The 18,156-nt window shown below is 49.2% G+C and overlaps 2 protein-coding genes across 3 annotated transcripts in view; both read left to right on the forward strand.

Moving 5' to 3' along the window:
* MROH7 (maestro heat like repeat family member 7) overlaps positions 1 to 4,136 on the forward strand; it is a 73,820-nt gene extending 69,684 nt beyond the window's left edge. The window contains exons 22-24 of the mRNA XM_055306858.1: positions 843 to 945; positions 3,297 to 3,359; positions 3,883 to 4,136. Of these exons, the coding sequence (XP_055162833.1) occupies positions 843 to 945; positions 3,297 to 3,359; positions 3,883 to 4,136 (420 nt within the window). The remainder of the gene's footprint in view (positions 1 to 842; positions 946 to 3,296; positions 3,360 to 3,882) is intronic.
* A 3,598-nt stretch (positions 4,137 to 7,734) lies between these two features.
* TTC4 (tetratricopeptide repeat domain 4) overlaps positions 7,735 to 18,156 on the forward strand; it is a 32,275-nt gene continuing 21,853 nt past the window's right edge. Inside the window, exons 1-5 of one of the 2 annotated variants that reach the window (XM_055306139.1) lie at positions 7,735 to 7,895; positions 9,904 to 10,021; positions 10,831 to 10,992; positions 14,593 to 14,670; positions 16,176 to 16,300. In XM_055306139.1, coding sequence (XP_055162114.1) covers positions 7,785 to 7,895; positions 9,904 to 10,021; positions 10,831 to 10,992; positions 14,593 to 14,670; positions 16,176 to 16,300 — 594 coding nt within the window. In that variant the 5' untranslated portion in view covers positions 7,735 to 7,784. The remainder of the gene's footprint in view (positions 7,896 to 9,903; positions 10,022 to 10,830; positions 10,993 to 14,592; positions 14,671 to 16,175; positions 16,301 to 18,156) is intronic. The other variant, XM_055306140.1, reaches the window with a different exon arrangement.

The following is an 18,156-nucleotide window of genomic DNA, read 5'->3' on the forward strand; positions in this document are numbered from 1 at the left end:
GAGAGATACATCAGATGAAGAAGAGAGGGATGGGCAGGCCCATCAGGAGCAATTGCTTGTACCAGGCACAGATCTGGGGAGAGCCAGGCCACATCCTGGCACTGGAGCTCAGTGTGCATAGAGGTAGAGCCATTGGTAGAAACTGAGGCTGAGGAGCATGATCATGAGGGCTTTGATGCCAGGACTAGAGTTTACTCACTGATGTGCAGATTGTCAACTGGAGAGTAATCATATCAGATTCTTCTTTATTTCCCTCAACAATGCCTGTGTCCTAGTTTTTCCTTGATCAAACCCATCCTGAACACCACTGTCAGACTATGTTGCCCCAAACATTGCTTTGTCATTGCTCTATCAAGAAAGGCTCCTGGCTTCCTATTTTCCAATGCATAAGTAAGCCTTATTCCTGTCTGGCTCTTAAGGAATTTTAGGACCTCTCTAACTCTCCAGTTTATTCTTCACTGCTCTGTAACTTGAATTCTTCACCCTGATCAGAGCTGACTCCTTATCTATCATGTCCCTTGCATACCATGTCCATTCTTACTTGGCCAGACTTTTTATTTTAGAACTTTCCTTTGAGCAGCAGCAGGGGGTGGCCTGGCAGGGGATGCACCCAAGGCAGGAAGACGACGGAAAGGATTGTTACAATCTGCAAAGAGAAGAAGAAGCCAGGGCTCTGGGGGCCTCAGGCAGAGAGGCCAGGATGGGTGGCAGAGAAGTTTAGGAGGCAAGGGGCCAGGGCTTGGCTGCCTTAGGGGTCACCGTTCCTACTTCTGGGAAGGGTGGATGGGCAGTTAGTACCTCTGAGGAGAGCTCAGCACTCTTGGGCTTTCTCTTTGTCTCAGGTGACTACCCACCAGGACAGCGCCTTCACATTCCTCAGGCAGAGCCTGGAGTATGCCAAGAGTTCCCGGGCCTCCCTCCGGAAGTACTCAGTCATGTTCATAGGTAACCTATCAAAACTAGTTTTGCTGCTGGGACTCTGCCTCCTGTCCATTTTGCTTCCTCCCCTTGGAAGGAAGCTGCCAGTCCTTCGGGCGCCTGGGAAACACCTCCCCTTGGGTATGAGGTTTGCCAGCAGATAGCAGTTCAAATTGGAAAAGTCTTCCCTCCTTTAAGAAACCTGCTTGGGAAGTGGGCCCCAAGGTGGATCCAGCCTGAAGTCCTTGTGCAGGTCACAACCTTGGCAACTGTACACAGCGGAACCGCTGCTTCCCGCCCCCAAGCCCCAGTGCAGCATGGGTCCAGGCCCAGTGGGAGCCTACCATTGACTGTGTCAGGAGGGGCCAAGCTGTGCAGTAGAAAGAGTGAAATAGAATCTCAGCTCCACGGAGTTATTTACTCCTGTAAAATGGGGATTAGCTCCTGTTTCACAGGTCAGAGAAGAATATTTTTTAAAAATGTGAAGCCTGGCTAGTCAAGGTGCTCCCTAAAGGTGCTCATGGTGCTCACACCATGTTTCCTGTAATTTCAACCTCTGCCTTTCTGGGGGAAAAACAACTAGATTCCCCTCAGTCAGAATCCCCTACTTCATCCCAGACCCTTCTGATGGCATGTGGGGATGTCTCCTCCCGGCTACTCCCCTCCCCTCCCCTAACAACCACACACTCTTAACCAGGACTAGGAGACCCCGCTGCAAAGAAGCTTGGAGAGGATGACATTCCCATCCCTACTTTTTTTTTTTTTTAAGATTTTATCCATTTATTCATGAAAGACACACACACACACACACACACACAGAGAGAGAGAGAGAGAGAGAGAGAGAGAGAGAGAGAGAGGTAGAGACACAGGCAGGGAGAGAAGCAGGCTCCATGCTGAGAGCCCAATGTGGGACTCGATTGCAGGACCCCAGGACCATGCCCTGTGTCAAAGGCAGGCGTTAAACCGCTGAGCCACCCAGGGATCCCTCCATCCCCCACTTTGAAAAGTGATGCTTCTTTTAGTTCCTTTCCCCGATTCATTTGTGGTTTGCTTCAGTCCAGTCACCCACACACCCATTCATTGGTTCAGTTAGCAAATGCTGCTTGATGCTCCACTCTATGTCAGGTACCATGTCTAGTGTAGAGAAACAGAGAAGTCTTCTGGAGGTGATGTGGATATCTAGCGTAGGGCTGGGGTGGGGATGTATGTGCTGTTAACATGCTCCAGGCAGGGACAGAGTAGCAATGCCCAGGGCTGGGGGCATCCCTCAGACTGTGGGGGGGGGGGCCTGCTCAGAGGCAGCTTCTCACACAGAGTGACATTATCTCCTAGATTTGGACATTTCTAAATCTTGCTCCAAATTAATCATATCTAAAAGTGTTCGTATTTAACACTTGAGTCTGTTCTCTGTGCCAGGGGCCTGTGCTTGGGAAACCAGGCAGAGGAGAGGACGCATCCACCCCCAGCACAACCCCAGGCCTGGTGCAGTGACTTCTAAACTCTTGTGGGTTTATGAAATCCTGAAAAAGTTATGAACACTTTCCCTAGAAAAATGCATCCATGCAGACAATTGTGCTTGTGATTTAAGATCCTCAGAGACTGCCCTCCCCACTTTCCCACCCCGAGTGGAGCTAAGCTTGGGACCCTGGGTCTGGTGGGAGATATTCATAAGTCACGAAGTACATCACAGTATATACAGACGGAGAAACTCAGACCCTCTGGGAACCCAGAGAGGCACCTAACCTAGTGTGGGCATAGGGTCAGGAAGGATTTCCTGGAGAAGTAATATGTTAAGCTGAATAGTCAAGGATGAATAGAATGAGTGAGGGAGAGAAATGTGGGAAGGGCCTCACAATAGGAGAGATGTCTGGCCTGGTGGGTTCAAGGACCTGCAGGTGCTTTGGGAGCCAGGCATGCAGGCATGGAGCAGGGGAGGGCTGAGTGTGGTGGAGGAGCAGAGTCTCAGGCCCTCCAGGGGTCCATCAACCACCTGCCTGAGAGGTACATGAAGCACTCCATGTCCTTCATATTAATGCTGCTCCAACTTTCTGGAGGAGGGGGCAGTTAGGGCAACACCTCCCCAAGTCTCAGATGAGGACATTAAGGGCCAGCCTCGGACCACCAATGGCCACATTGTCACAGTCAGCTGTAGCCGAGATCCTGTCCCTGTCCTGGCACCATCCCTGCCCTCTGGGCCTGCCAACGTCTCCTGGGACCCCTCTTGGGGAACCTGTCCCAGAGTTAAAAGGAAGTTCTCCTTCAATGTTCTCATTCATGAGACTCAAGTTGGATGGGAGAGCTTCTCTTAGGAGGTCTGGTCTGTGGGCGGGGGTCGGGGTCAGGAGGTGGAGGCACTCACCTCTTGGATTACACTCAAGGGTCCCTGGTCCCTTTCATGGAGAGCATAATGACAGAAGACCGTCTGAACGAAGTGAAAGCAGGTAAGTCATATCCTACATCTTTGAGATCTCAGGGGCCAATGAGAGGATGAGTGGGCTCAGAGTGGGTGACAGGGGACAGAAGGCAAGTGGCTTCAGCTCAGTCCAGCTGCACTAGTCTTTATCCACAGCGAGTAGGGTTAAGGGGTCACCAAGACAGCATATACCACCCCAGCCCAGGGGAGGTTACAGTCTAGGGAACCAGGCTAGAAAACAAGCCCCAAACCATTTAGTGCAGGGCCAGCAGTTCAGACTCTTACTGGAGGCAGATTAATTTTGTAACTGGGAAAACTAATGGGAGCATGAGGCTGGGGCAGTCCAAGAAGGCTTCCTGGAGGAGGCAGGTTTTGATTCAGGCTTCAAAAGGCAGGCACAGTTTGAAGAGCTGGGAGGAAGGAAGGTGAGATGAGGGGATACTAAGCAGAGTGCCTAAGCCAAGGCACAGAAGTGAGAAGGAGGGATGAGCTGTGAGATCCATGTGGGGGCCTGGTCTTAAAAAGTGGCCTTTCCCCTCCCCATGACCCAGCTCTGGAAGACCTGAGACACGACCCAGAAGCATTGGTGTGCATCTACGCAGCCCAGGCCCAGGACCACATCCTGGCCAGCTGCTGGAGGAACTCCTGGCCACTGCCGCACGGGGACTCGTGGGTTTGCGACCCGGTCACCCCGGTCACCACGCACCGCTGGAGCCCTAGCTGTGAGAACCTGCCCACTTCCCACCAGCGGCGCTCCTGGATCATGCAGCTGCTGGGCTCCTGGAAGATGTCCTTGAAGCAGTGATGTCCCTGAGCCCCCAGCCCTCCTCAGGGGCGGCCACGGCCACAGCCATGCCCCCTATAAATGCCACGTGGCTTACCTCTCCCCCTGAGTGTTTCCTCCTGGGAGGCGCTATTGCTCTGTGCCACACACATCTGAGATGAGCATGACCTTCACTGCGGACTCGGCCAATGGTTACAGTCTCACACAGGCTGCTTCATCCACATTTTATAGGTTGGAAAGCCAAGGCTCAGAGACATGAAGTGGCTTCTTTAAGGCCACAGAGCAAGTCTCCTGCATGCCTCAGTGTCCCCTCCCCCACAGGGAGGGCAGAAGAACAAGAGGGGATGACAATTGGGGTGTAGGGGAAGGAAAAGGAGACTCTCCGGCCCCATGACATACACATATCCTGGAACCCTGACCTCTTGGGTCTCTGCTCAGATATTGTCTGTCTCTTATTCAGGTAACATTCACTGAGCACCTAACTTGGGCCAGGCCAGGAGGAGAACAGGACCAGTCCCAGGCCCTAGTAATTCGTAGTCTGATGGAGTGGTTTTCAAAGGGGTGATTTTGATCTGCAGGGAACACTTGGCAATATCTGGAGACATTTGTGGTTGTTGGGTAGAGCCCAGAGATGCTGCAAACATCCTACAGTGCACAGACAGCCCTGCAGTGAAGAATTATCCATCCCAAATGGTCAAAAGTGCTGAGGTTGAGATGCTTTGGTCTGATAGAAGTGTCAGAGACATGTAAAGACACCAACAGCCCAGTGCTCTGATGAAGGGACTCACGGGAGCTGTGAAGTCCAAAGGATGTACATAAGCCAGCTGGGAGTTGGGGTGTCAGGGAAGGATTGCCAGAGACAAGACCCCCCCACTAGAGGGGTTCGAAAGATGATCACATGGTGGGCATGTACACAGGACAGCAGGGCACATGGGACTGAGGACCAGCTGCTGATAGGCAGGTTCAGGGGATCTTAGAGTGTGTGTGTTGGGAGTATCAGGGCCAGGGCCAGTTACTGCGGCCTTGGAGGCTGTGTGAAGGAGGGAGGCTTCAGGGAGCAGCGTGAAGGCATACTGTGGTGTCAAGCAGGGGAGAGATGTGGGGAAACATTGGCTTTAGAAAGCTCCTTCCTCTAGATGATACAGAAACCCTAGAGGCACAGCTGGTGGGACGGCGGTTGGGTGCAGCCCTTCTGGACACAAATCTGTCACTATTCAGTCATACTAGGTTTATGTATGCCGTGATCTGAGCACACATCTTGGAGCTGGATTCTGGGCCTAAGGGCAGGAAAGGGGGTGGTCCTGGCACATAACCTTTTCCATCGCCAAGAAGGTTCACAAACATGGCCTCCTTGGAGTCTTAACAATAGCCACGTGGAGTTATGGAGAAGGCAGGCCGGCTTCACTGCCCACATTCCACAGAGAAAGACAGGGCTCGAAGGTGAGTGGGCCTTGTCCAAGGTCACACGAGAGAATTAGTAGACGTGTGGGTTCCAAAGCTCTCCCAACTCCCACATCTGAGCACTTTCCAACCAAAGACACTGCTGCTTTCATTGGCCAGAACCCACGTCTGGGCTGGCCTTGACAAAGGACAGCTACCCCATTCTGGGTCTAGGTGGCTTCAAAGCACAATAGAGGCTGACGGTCTCAGTAACTGGCCAACGACCCCAAGGGGAAAGACACAGGCATGGCCCTGGAAGGCTCACGTACATCATCCTTAGCCCTGCTGTCCCTCTCACCCTGGGATCAGATAATGACCAGGCCTGCCTTCTCCCCTGCTGGGCCTGCCATCTCTTCTCTGCAGCCTTGTCAATCTCTTAATCCAGCCTGCCCCCATCAATCCTTCACTTGGCAACCCAGGCCTTCCTAAGACAAATTTGCCCTTAGGTCTATCACCTGATCACTATCCTCTGCTAGATAAAGGGTTACAAGATAAAGGCCTGACTGCCCTCTGGCCCCCATTCATCTTGCTGGTCTTTCCTGTTGACTCTTGTGGTACCCAGCATGCCAGGCTCTTGCACACCTCCATGCCCCTCTGCACGGAGATTCCCACTGCCTAAAATGCTCAACTCCCCTCCAGCCCCCACCCATCTGGGGAGACCTTCCTCGTCGCTGTAGAGAACATGGGTCTGTGAAGTCTCAGCTGAGCCCCCGAGGTAACACCCACCCTTCTGTACCTTTATTGTGCAGACTCGTGAAAGGTGGTTTAGATTGGTCTGCTGCCTGTCCGCCTTTCCTTCTAAAACAGGCAGTGGGCTCCCTGAGGCTATAGCACTCAACGCAGGGCCCCAGCAGCCATCTCCTGGGGAACCTATGGCTGCAGGAAGGTGCACCTGGCCTGGAGATCTTGTTTCCATCTCAGCTGGGGCCGGTAGGGAGTGCTTAACCTCAGAAATAGGCATGTCTGATCAGATAGCCCCTTTCCTTGAAATTCTTTAGAAGGCACCACTGCACCCTGGGGAAGACCCAAGTCCTCAGAATCACTACCCATCATCCCTCCCACCTCACCTACTCGTCACCCTCTTTCTCATTCTGCTCCAGCACCCCCACCATCCCCAGAGCCCCTCCCTGGGGCTGAGCACTGCCAGCCCCCTCCATAGAGAATGCTCTTCCCAGACAGGCTCTGGCCACCGTGGGACCCCTCCTCTGCTTGAATGCATGTACACTCAGCTTAACACCCCACACCCATAGAGACACCTGGGTGGCTCAGTGAGTTGGGCCTCCAGCTGCTTTTTAAAAAATGTTTAAAATGATTTTATTCATGAGAGACACAGAGAGGCAGGGTCCATGCAGGGAGCCCAACGTGGGACTCGATCCCAGGACCCCAGGATCACACCCGGGGCTGCAGGCGGACGCTCAACCGCTGAGCCACCGCCACCGGGGCTGCCCTGGGCCTCCGACCTTAGATTTCAGTTCAGGTCATGACCTCAGGGTCCTGAGATGAGCCCCCATCTGGCTCCCTGCTTAGGGTGGAGTCTGTCTCTCCCTCTGCCTTTGCCACTCCCCCTGCATACCGGCTCTCTCTCTCTCTTAAAATAAAAAAAGTCGGGATCCCTGGGTGGCGCAGTGGTTTAGCGCCGGTCTTTGGCCCAGGGCGCGATCCTGGAGACCCGGGATCGAGTCCCACGTCGGGCTCCCGGTGCATGGAGCCTGCTTCTCCCTCTGCCTGTGTCTCTGCCTCTCTCTCTCTATCTCTCTGTGACTGTCATAAATAAATTAAAAAAAAAATAAAAAAATAAAATAAAAAAAGTCCCGGATAGCTCCTGCTAGCCCCTGCCAACCTCTGACATCTTGCTTCCTGCGTCTCCCCACAGTCTCAGCAGCTCCTGGAGAGCAGGGGTTTGATCTGCTTGGCCCAGAACAGTCTACCCGGCGACCACCATAGCCCTGAACGCACCAGGAGCTTAGGAAACACGTGCTGACCGAGCACACGAGCGAACGACGTCATACGGGAACGTTTTGGGGGCGCTGAGTTCCTCCTCCCCCCACCCCAACGCACTCGGGGGCGGGGCTGCGGCCGGCGCAGGCGAAGGGCGGAGCCGGCTGGCCGGGCCCCGCGGGGCGGAACCCGAGGCGCGCGGGCTGGCGCGGCCCGGAGGACTGACGGAAGGGCGCCCGCGCTGCCCGCCGGAAGTGGCCGGGAGCGCGGCGGGAGCGCCGAGCAGCCGCCATGGAGCGGCCGGAGCCGGGCGCCGCCGGCGAAGATGCCCTGGACTCGTTCCTGGAAAAGTTCCAGAGCCAGCCGTACCGTGGCGGCTTCCACGAGGACCAGTGGGAGGAGGTGGGCGGCCCGGGGACGCACGCGAGTGTCGGGGCGTCGTCCGGACCCCGGGGCTGGCGAGCAGGCGCCTCCGGACCGCCGGCCGCCCGCACCCCGAGCCCGCACCCCCGAGCCCCTGCGCCCCAGGCCCCTGCGCCCCAGGCCCCTGCACCCCAGGCCCCCCGCACCCCCGAGCCCCTGCACCCCAGGCCCCCCGCACCCCGGAGCCCCTGCACCCCAGGCCCCCCGCACCCCCGAGCCCCTGCACCCCAGGTCCCCTGCACCTCCGGCTCTGCGCACCCCAGGTCCCCCGCATCCCCGAGCCCCTGCACCCCTAGGCCCCCCCGTACCCCCGAGCCCCTGCACCACGGACCCCCCCGCACCCCTAGGCCTCCCGCACCCCCGAGCACGTGCACCCCTAGGCCTCCGGACCGCCGGCCGCCCGCACCCCGAGCCCGCACCCCCGAGCCCCTGCGCCCCAGGCCCCTGCGCCCCAGGCCCCTGCACCCCAGGCCCCCCGCACCCCCGAGCCCCTGCACCCCAGGCCCCCCGCACCCCGGAGCCCCTGCACCCCAGGCCCCCCGCACCCCCGAGCCCCTGCACCCCAGGTCCCCTGCACCTCCGGCTCTGCGCACCCCAGGTCCCCCGCATCCCCGAGCCCCTGCACCCCTAGGCCCCCCCGTACCCCCGAGCCCCTGCACCACGGACCCCCCCGCACCCCTAGGCCTCCCGCACCCCCGAGCACGTGCACCCCTAGGCCTCCGGACCGCCGGCCGCCCGCACCCCGAGCCCGCACCCCCGAGCCCCTGCGCCCCAGGCCCCTGCGCCCCAGGCCCCTGCACCCCAGGCCCCCCGCACCCCCGAGCCCCTGCACCCCAGGCCCCCCGCACCCCGGAGCCCCTGCACCCCAGGCCCCCCGCACCCCCGAGCCCCTGCACCCCAGGTCCCCTGCACCTCCGGCTCTGCGCACCCCAGGTCCCCCGCATCCCCGAGCCCCTGCACCCCTAGGCCCCCCCGTACCCCCGAGCCCCTGCACCACGGACCCCCCCGCACCCCTAGGCCTCCCGCACCCCCGAGCACGTGCACCCCTAGGCCTCCGGACCGCCGGCCGCCCGCACCCCGAGCCCGCACCCCCGAGCCCCTGCGCCCCAGGCCCCCCGCACCCCAAGCCCCTGCACCCCAGGCCCCCCGCACCCCGAGCCCCTGCACCCCAGGTCCCCCGCACCCCCGAGCCCCTGCACCCCAGGCCCCCCGGAGCCCCTGCACCCCAGGCCCCCCGCACCCCAGGTCCCCCGCACCCCCGAGCCCCTGCACCCCAGGTCCCCTGCACCTCCGGCTCTGCGCACCCCAGGTCCCCCGCATCCCCGAGCCCCTGCACCCCTAGGCCCCCCCGTACCCCCGAGCCCCTGCACCACGGACCCCCCCGCACCCCTAGGCCTCCCGCACCCCCGAGCACGTGCACCCCTAGGCCTCCTGGACCGTCCGGCCGCCCGCACCCTCGCCCCCTCCCCTCCTGCCCCTCCGGCCCCGCCAGCGGTTGGGTGGTCTCCCCTTGGTGGGAGCCTTAGAAAATCGGCCTCGGGGTCTGGAGGGCGGTCTTCAGCAGCCAGTACATCTAGGGGTCCGGGTTTTAGTCAGGCAGACGTGGGACTCCTCCACTTAGTTACTTTTCTGAGCGCGTCCCCTCATGTGTACGATTTCCCTGTAACTATAGCTACAGCCTTGTAGGATTGCGAAGATGAAGGGATAAGGGGTGGGGGTGGGTGTAAGGTGCCGGGAACACGGGAGCGCCTAACTAACGGTGGTTCCCACCGCCCTTGTAAGAATGTGAGAACCGAAAGGATTTCGTTAGCGATCCTTACCCTGCGCTCCCATCTTACACTGGGGAAACTGAGGCCTAGGTGGGGAAGCCAGGTAGATAATCATGGTCTGCAAATCATGATGAGTAAGAGCGTTTTGATACAGACATGGGGAAGTGGGTCTCCTCTGTGGAAAATCGTATTCTTAAAAGTTCATTCTTCACCTCCAGGAATTTGAAAAGGTCCCCCTGTTTATGAAGAAAGCGCCTTCTGAAATTGATCCCAATGAGAACCCTGACTTGGCTTGCCTCCAGTCAATGATTTTCGATGAAGAGCGGTCTCCAGAAGGTATCTTACATGAGTCTAGTATTTGTTTTGTGTCTCCATTGAATTGAGGGAAAGAGGGAGTCGGAAAGTTTCTGATAACAAGAAATAGTTACCCTGGGCTAGCTTGTCACTATTCCACATATACCTTCTCCCCCCAGTACCTACTAGATGCTAGGCTTTGGGGGTAAGGAGATGAATAAGATTGTCCTCAGAGGTCTCACGCTCCAGTGGATAGCCAGATTGTCCTGTGTGTGTGAGAAGTGCCAACGCATAGCTGTGTACTAGGTGCTGTGGGAGCCCTGAGGAGGGGGACGTAGGGAGTGGGCTCACAGTGGATTGGAATCTTGGACTGATTCTTAACAATTTTATAGGCTCCAATAGGGTGAGGAGAGGGGAATCGGTATTCCAGGGATAAAACATAAAGCAAAAACAGAAGATAACTCCCCCCCCCCCATTGAAGAAATAAAAAAATAAAATAATAATAAAAAGTTAAAGTTCAGTAAATAATAAAAAAAAAAAGTTCTTCCAGAGGTAGGATAAGTACACGCTTTCCTTTATTCTTTTTTTTTTTGGCAAGCATCTAATAATCTACTCTGTAAGATACTTGGAATTGATTGTAGCATTAACTACACATGACCTTGTTTCTTCATGTTGATACCCAGTTTTATAGGATTTATTTTTGAGCTTGCTTTATTGGTTTCTTCTGTTTGGTTTATCATATCTAATATGTGATTTAGAATATTTTTAATATTTTTAATATTTTAATTTTATTTTTAATTTTTGCCTTTACGAAAATAGGAAATAGTGATTATTTATTCTTTTCTTTGCAGAACAGGCCAAAACCTATAAGGATGAGGGCAATGACTACTTTAAAGAAAAAGAGTATAAAAAGGCTGTGATTTCATACACTGAAGGATTAAAGAAGAAATGCTCAGACCCTGATATGAATGCTGTCCTTTATACCAACCGGGCAGCAGCACAGTACTATCTAGGTAATTTATTCCATTATTTAGTGCTTTCTAAAGAACTAATGTATGGTAAAAGCCATTATAATGGGTAGTGCAGAGTTTGAGTGTCAGATGAAGAGCCTAACTTATCCAGAAAGTTAGTTATACAATTACTCTAATTGAACTCTGATCTTCCAGGTAGACTTGGTGAAAAGGGAAAGCAGATATATTGTATAATTCTTCTTATCTGAACCAAATGAGTGACATACCTTAAAATGTGAGTTGGTGTGATCTGGGACTTTTTTTTTTTAGCCTAAATGATTCTCTCTCAATGTGTTTTTGTTTCTGGCCTTTTATCCTCTTCTTCAGGTTGCTAGAAGGATTCAAGCAATAGAGATATTTATGTAGGAGTAACTATCTTAAAGGGAGAATTTTTTTCAAAGAGTATTCTGTAGAACCCTTGAAGTGAAAGATATTCTTTGGACAAGTAAAATTGGAAAGTGCTGCTGCTTTGTTGGCAATCACAGTGCACATTAGTATGTTAAAGATGTTGAGATGACCTACAGCAAAGAACCTTACCCTATGATTCTTAAGTTTTGTAAGCTCCCTTTTTAAGTAACACTTATCAACACGTAGGACTATTCTGCAGATGTGACTTTGGGAAACACTGATTACTGGGAGGCATTATTGCTCATGACTAGTCTTGGTCATGTTAGACCCATGTTTATTATCACAGAGTTTAAAGAGACCTGGGGCCTCTGAGGGGCTAGTAGAGAATAAGCTTTGCTGGGATTCATCAACATTTAAGCAGAGTCTCTCTGTTACTATAGTTTGCCCCAACTGTTGTCTCCTTTAGCATGTTCCATTATAATATTCTAAACAGAGTGGTCAACCCCCTCATTTTGCTTAGGCCCAGAGAAGGATCCTCTGATAAGTGCAAGAAGCTGGACGAGAAACCCATTTTTCTGACTTCTAGAGGAATACATTTTTTCATTCAGCAGACAAACTTTGAGTTCTTGTTCTGTGTTAGGTCCTGGCATGGCAGAGATGAGTAAGATCTGGCCTTTCCCTGAAGGAGTTGGATTCATTTCCTCATTCAATCAGTAAATATATATAAAGCATCTACTGTGTGCTAGGCCTTGCACTGTGAACAATAGCTACATAGTTCCTTTCTTTGGGGGAACTTAAAGATTGTTATGTGCAGGGCTAATAAGACCAGAAGAAGTACCTTGTAAGAAGAAAACTGTGTGTGATGCCAGAGGAGCAGAGGCATAATAATCACAGGCATTCATGGGGATCCCTGGGTGGCTCAGTAGTTGAGCCCCTGCCTTCAGCCCAGGGCGTGATCCCTGGGGGTCTGGGATCGAGTCCCACATCGGGCTCCCTCTTCTTCTCCCTCTGCCTGAGTCTCTGCCTCTCTTTCTCTCTGTCTCTCATGAATAAATAAATAAATCTTAAGAAAAAAAATCACAGCCATTCCTTAAATGAGATCTCACTGGTATAGTTTTCAGAGCACTTTCACATTTGTTATCCCTCTTGACCTCATAGCAGCTATGTAAGGTAGGCAAGGTTAACAGCTTTATTCCTAGTCAGCAGAGTAAGATACCATAGTAAAGTACAGTAAATTAAGTAAACTGAACTCTGTAAGGGTACACAGTACTAGGATTAGTATGCAGAATCAGGTTGATTCAAAGTGCACTGAATGGAAGACACCTTTACCCACAGTTCCCCTGACACTGTCAGTTCCTTAGTCCTGGGTACTTTAGGTTCTGCAGTACAACTTGGCAGCTTTGGGGCTTTCCCTCTGCTGGGTTAGAATTCCGTTTTCTTAGGGCTGTTAAGTCATTTAACCATTGTTCCTTTGTTTTCTAGCTTTAAAATGTGCTCTGTGTTCTTACTTTTCTTCTCTCTGGGTTTATAGCATTTTTGGGAGGAAGGGGGAGAGTAGTGGAGGTTGAGTTAAATCCTATGTTCAGTCTAGCACCCTTAACCAGAAGTCTTTAGATCTCTTTTATATACATTTTTTCCCCATCATTACCATCATGCTGTTTTTCCAATTTTGTATTCAGTTCTCTTCACTTAATTTTATAATGTAATCAATTTCACCTGTCATTAAAAATATTTGAGTACTATTTTAATAGCTACATAAAGTTGCATCATTTGGACATAACCGGTGTTTACACAGTTGGCTTTACTGTTTTGCTATTATTGAGTATACAGCTGCTTTTAGGTTTTTAAAAATAATGCAGTAATGAGCAAAGTTAGTGATAAAGTTTCCCCACTAATTCTGATTATTGTTAAGGTTGAAGCCAGATTTGGCAAACTATGGCTCACAGGCCACATCTGGATCTCTGGCCTCCTGTGAGCTAAAAATGTTTTTTATGTTTTTAAAGGATTATAAAACAAGAATGTATAACAGACCATATGTGGACTGTAAAGCCTAAAATATTTACTGTGTGGCCTTTTACAGAAAAATTTTGCTGCCTTGTGCTAGATTTTTAGAAGTGAAAATAATAGGTAAATACTAAACTGTTAAGTAATATTTATATTATAAACTATATAGGGAAGTTCTACCACATGCCCTCTCAGTTTGGATAACAGTGTGTATGATTGCACACTTTTTTAAAAGTGCACTTACATATGTGTACGTATGTCTGTACATTTAGATTGGTTTGTTTTATACAAATATATTGATATTTTACACACTGACATTATAAATACAGAACAACCAGTTAAAACAATGTAGCACAAGCACCCTATCGTGCCTTTTATGTGCAGATCTTATTCTTTTTAATGGCTGCATGATATTTAATAGTGTGGATTTACGTAGTTTATTTAATCATTACTACATTGGGGATATTTAGGGTATCATCAAGTGTTTCACAATTCACAATTTAATGCTGCAGTTAACATGCTCTTACATTTATCCTTGCACATTTGTCTAAGTATATATATTTTTTTAAGATTTTATTTATTTATTCATGAGAGACACAGAGAGAGGCAGAGACATAGGCAGAGGGAGAAGCAGGCTCCATGCAGGGAGCCCAATGTGGGATTCGATCGCAGGACTCCAGGATCACGCCCTGAGCCAAAGTTAGACGCTCAACCACTGAGCCACCCAGGCATCCCTTTCCAGTTTTTTTTTAAGGATAAGTTCTTAGAAGAATATTGTTGAGTCAGTATACGCACAAGTGCATGCTAATTTGCTCTCTAATTTACCCTTAGGAGTGCCCTTTTTCCATGCTTTCACCCAGGTGGATATTACCTGTTTTTAATTTTTACCAGTTCCATGTTAATTTTTTTTTTTTAAGAAAGAACTTTCTTTTCTTTAATATTTTATTTATTTGTTCATAGAGACACAGAGAGAGAGAGAGGCAGAGACACAGGCAGAGGGAGAAGTAGGCTCCATGCAAACCACTGCACCACAGGGGCTGCCCTCCATGTTAAATTTAATCTCTTCGGTCACTAGTGATGTTAAGCATCTTTTCATGAGCTTGCTACTACCCATTTATAGTTGTTCTGTGGGTTTCCAGTGTTACAGATATTCTATGACTCACTGTACAAGAATGTCTATATTTTTACACATGAAATTTTGCAAATATTCTGATCTCAATTTTGTTTTCTCTTCTATTTGGTGCCTATTAGGCAATTTTCGTTCTGCTCTCAATGATGTGAAAGCTGCCAGAAAGCTAAAACCCTGCCACCTCAAAGCAATAGTAAGAGGTAAGTATTGTAGAACTACAGTAGGATTGTCCTTATGGAAAAATTGGCACTCACTGCACCAAAAGTTGATGCATTTTAAGCTTTGATATTAAGGTGCTAAGATACTAATGAAGTCACCTTATTTTTGCAATCTTAATATTAAGTTCCCAGTCCTTATCAATAGCAACATGCCATTTTCAAAAGAATTTTCCAGAGAATAATATCCTTTATGGTTTAAGAATTTGTAGAGAAAAGAAAAAGAAAAGAATTTGTAGAGAAATTGAAACTCCTCATTTTAAATGAGTAATAAAATTAATTAAAATAAAGCAGTTCCAAAAGCCATATTCTAATTTTTTTTCCAAATTAGCTGTTTGAAAGGCGAGATCTTCAAATGTCATGTTAATTAAGAGATAAGTTATGGGACCTTTGCTGATAACTCTGATGGCTGAGATGTTCCCAGATTATATTTTCTTTTGTGGTCTGACCTTTCTATGTAATAATACTGCTTGTATTACTTTTATATTTTACCGTTTCTTTGAGAAGCTCAGAGGTGCTTTGTAAACTTTAATTTATTCATCACATATTAATCTTCCTTATATTCCCATGGATTGACTGCTTTATCATAAGCCAAATGCTTTATCAAAATTATGCATCTTTAGATATGCATAGTTAGCGGTTGGTATACGTAGATCCATCTCCCTCAGCTGTAGGGAAAGAAGGTACTATTCAAATATTGGCAAGTAAGTTTAGTGTAGTCCTGTCAAATTGGCAAAAACTGGAGTCTATAAATGTTGAATTATCAGTTTTACCTCAGCATGTGACCTTGGCAAGACACCCACTCTGAGTGTCAGTTTGCTTATCTCTGGAAGATGAAGTTAGATTCTGTTGACATCTAAGCCTTTACAGTTCTGTTATTTGGAAATTCTGTGGAAAGTCTAAAGAGGCCAACTGGAGAAGAACAAACGTGAGAGGAGAGGTGGCTTAACCTAGAAGCTATTAGGAACAATTTTAGAAGAGACCTAATGTCTTTGGTCTTGCCACTTTTGATGAATGGCTAAGGTCAATTCTGCTCTCTATCTCTATTTAAAATACCATCTGAGATGGACTTTATTCTGATTTGCAGATGAGGAACCTGAAGCTTGGAGATGCTCAGTATTTTGTCTAATGTCTAGTTGCTAAACAACAGAGCCAGATTTCCAGCCCAGATCTGTCTGATTCCAGAGACTGTGCTCTTTGCCATTACATTGCACCCTTCCCTACTTTAAAAGCCCTTAATACCAGGGAGACTTAACAGGAATTTTATGTTGAATGGGCCCTAGAGATCTTTCTGATCGAAGATAAAAAAATATTCCTTGTCTGGGGAATGCAGTACAAAGGGCTTTAATCAACTATTTTCCCTTCAGAATGCTGGCTGGTAGGTAGCTGGTGGAGTTTGGTGGTGGTGGTGGTTGGGGGGGGCGGGTGTTGGTTCCTGTTCAAGGATAGCTCTTTCCATGCACCTTTTCTAAGGGTTTTGGGTTTTACAGGTGCCTTATGCCATCTGGAACTGAAAAACTTTGCTGAGGCTGTGACCTGGTGTGATGAAGGGCTGCAGATAGATGCCAGAGAGAAGAAGCTTCTGGAAATGAGGGCTAAAGCAGACAAGTTGAAGGTTGGTTGCAGAATCAGTAGCCAGTTGGTATTTGTTACTTAGCATTAATTATTATTATTTTTTTAAAGAGTTATTTATTTATTCATGAGAGACAGAAAGAGAGAGAGAGGGAGAGACATAGACAAAGCATGCACATAAGTAGGGGGAAGGGCAGGGGGAAAGGGAGAGAAGCAGACTCCCTGTTGAGCGGGGAGCCCAACTAGGGACTCGATCCCAGGATCATGACCTGAGCCAAAGGCAGCTGCCCAACCACTGAGCCACTCAGGTGTCCCTACTTAGCATTAGTTAATATTTCTAAGATTGTGTCTTTTGGGTCATTGTAAACTTTTTCTTCTTTAAAAACAAAACCCAAAACTATTCCCTACTTTTGGAACTCTGAAGGACACAAAGAAGTAAATAAGTATTATAATGTGACAGAGGCAAGCAGGAATATATAGTATATATAAGTAGTAGTATCTAACTTGGGCCTGGATAAGGGAAGGGCAGCAATTGGGAATAGCAGATAAGGTTTGCTGAAAGAGGTGATGCTTGGTATAATCTCTTGAAGACTGAGCAAGAGTTTACTTGACTGGATGGTGGGGGGTGGGGAGTGGAAACCATTCCAGATAGGAGAAAGCATAACCATGGGCAAGTTCTTGATAATTCTGAAACTCAGTCCCCTCTTTGAAAATAGTTAACATCATATATGTTGTTATGTTACTATTAAATAACATAAAATAAATATAAAATAGTTAACATAATATATGTTATGTTATAAAAACTCAGGTTTTTATGAGGATTAAATGAGAATGTCTGGTGTGTATTGTTAGCACATTTCTTGACTTATAAGGAGTTAATTTGTGGCCATTATGATTTGAATAAATAAGAAATGGCATAAAACTGCCATAATATAGTTTGTACACTATGTAAAGCTCATGAAAAAGAGGAGGGCAATGGACAGTTAAAATTTATTTATTTTTTTTATTTTTATTTTTTTTTTTTTTTAAATTTTTATTTATTTATGATAGTCACAGAGAGAGAGAGAGAGAGGCAGAGACACAGGCAGAGGGAGAAGCAGGCTCCATGCACCGGGAGCCCCGATGTGGGACTCGATCCCGGGTCTCCAGGATCGTGCCCTGGGCCAAAGGCAGGCGCCAAACCGCTGCGCCACCCAGGGATCCCTGGACAGTTAAAATTTAAACAGGTGTGCCTTGGTGGCTCAGTCAAGCATCTGACTCTTGATTTCGGCTCCGGTCATGATCTCAGACAGAGTTCTTGGATCTAGCCCCATGTCAGGCTCCCTGCTCAGCAGGGAGTCTGCTTCTCTCCCTCTACCCCTGTCCTTCCCCCTACTTGTGTGCATGCTCTCTCTCTAAGTAATCTTTGAAAAGAAAAAAAAAATTTAAACTCTTTTTTTTTTATTTTTTTTATAAATTAATTTTTATTGGTGTTCAATTTACCAACATACAGAATAACACCCAGTGCTCATCCCATCAAGTGTCCCCCTCCGTGCCCGTCACCCATTGACCCCCACCCCCCGCCCTCCTCCCCTTCCACCACCCCTAGTTCATTTCCCAGAGTTAGAAGTCTTTATGTTCTGTGTCCCTTTCTGATATCTCCCACACATTTCTTCTCCCTTCCCTTATATTCCCCTTCACTATTATTCATATTCCCCAAATGAATGAGAACATACACTGTTTGTCCTTCTCCGATTGACTTACTTCACTCAGCATAATCCCCTCCAGTTCCATCCACGTTGAAGCAAATGGTGGGTATTTGTCGTTTCTAATGGCTGAGTAATATTCCATTGTATACATAAACCACATCTTCTTTATCCATTCATCTTTCGATGGGCACCGAGGCTCCTTCCACAGTTT

The sequence above is a fragment of the Nyctereutes procyonoides genome, unplaced genomic scaffold (assembly GCF_905146905.1).
Source record: "Nyctereutes procyonoides isolate TBG_1078 unplaced genomic scaffold, NYPRO_anot_genome, whole genome shotgun sequence".
Classification (NCBI taxonomy): Eukaryota; Metazoa; Chordata; class Mammalia; order Carnivora; family Canidae; genus Nyctereutes; species Nyctereutes procyonoides.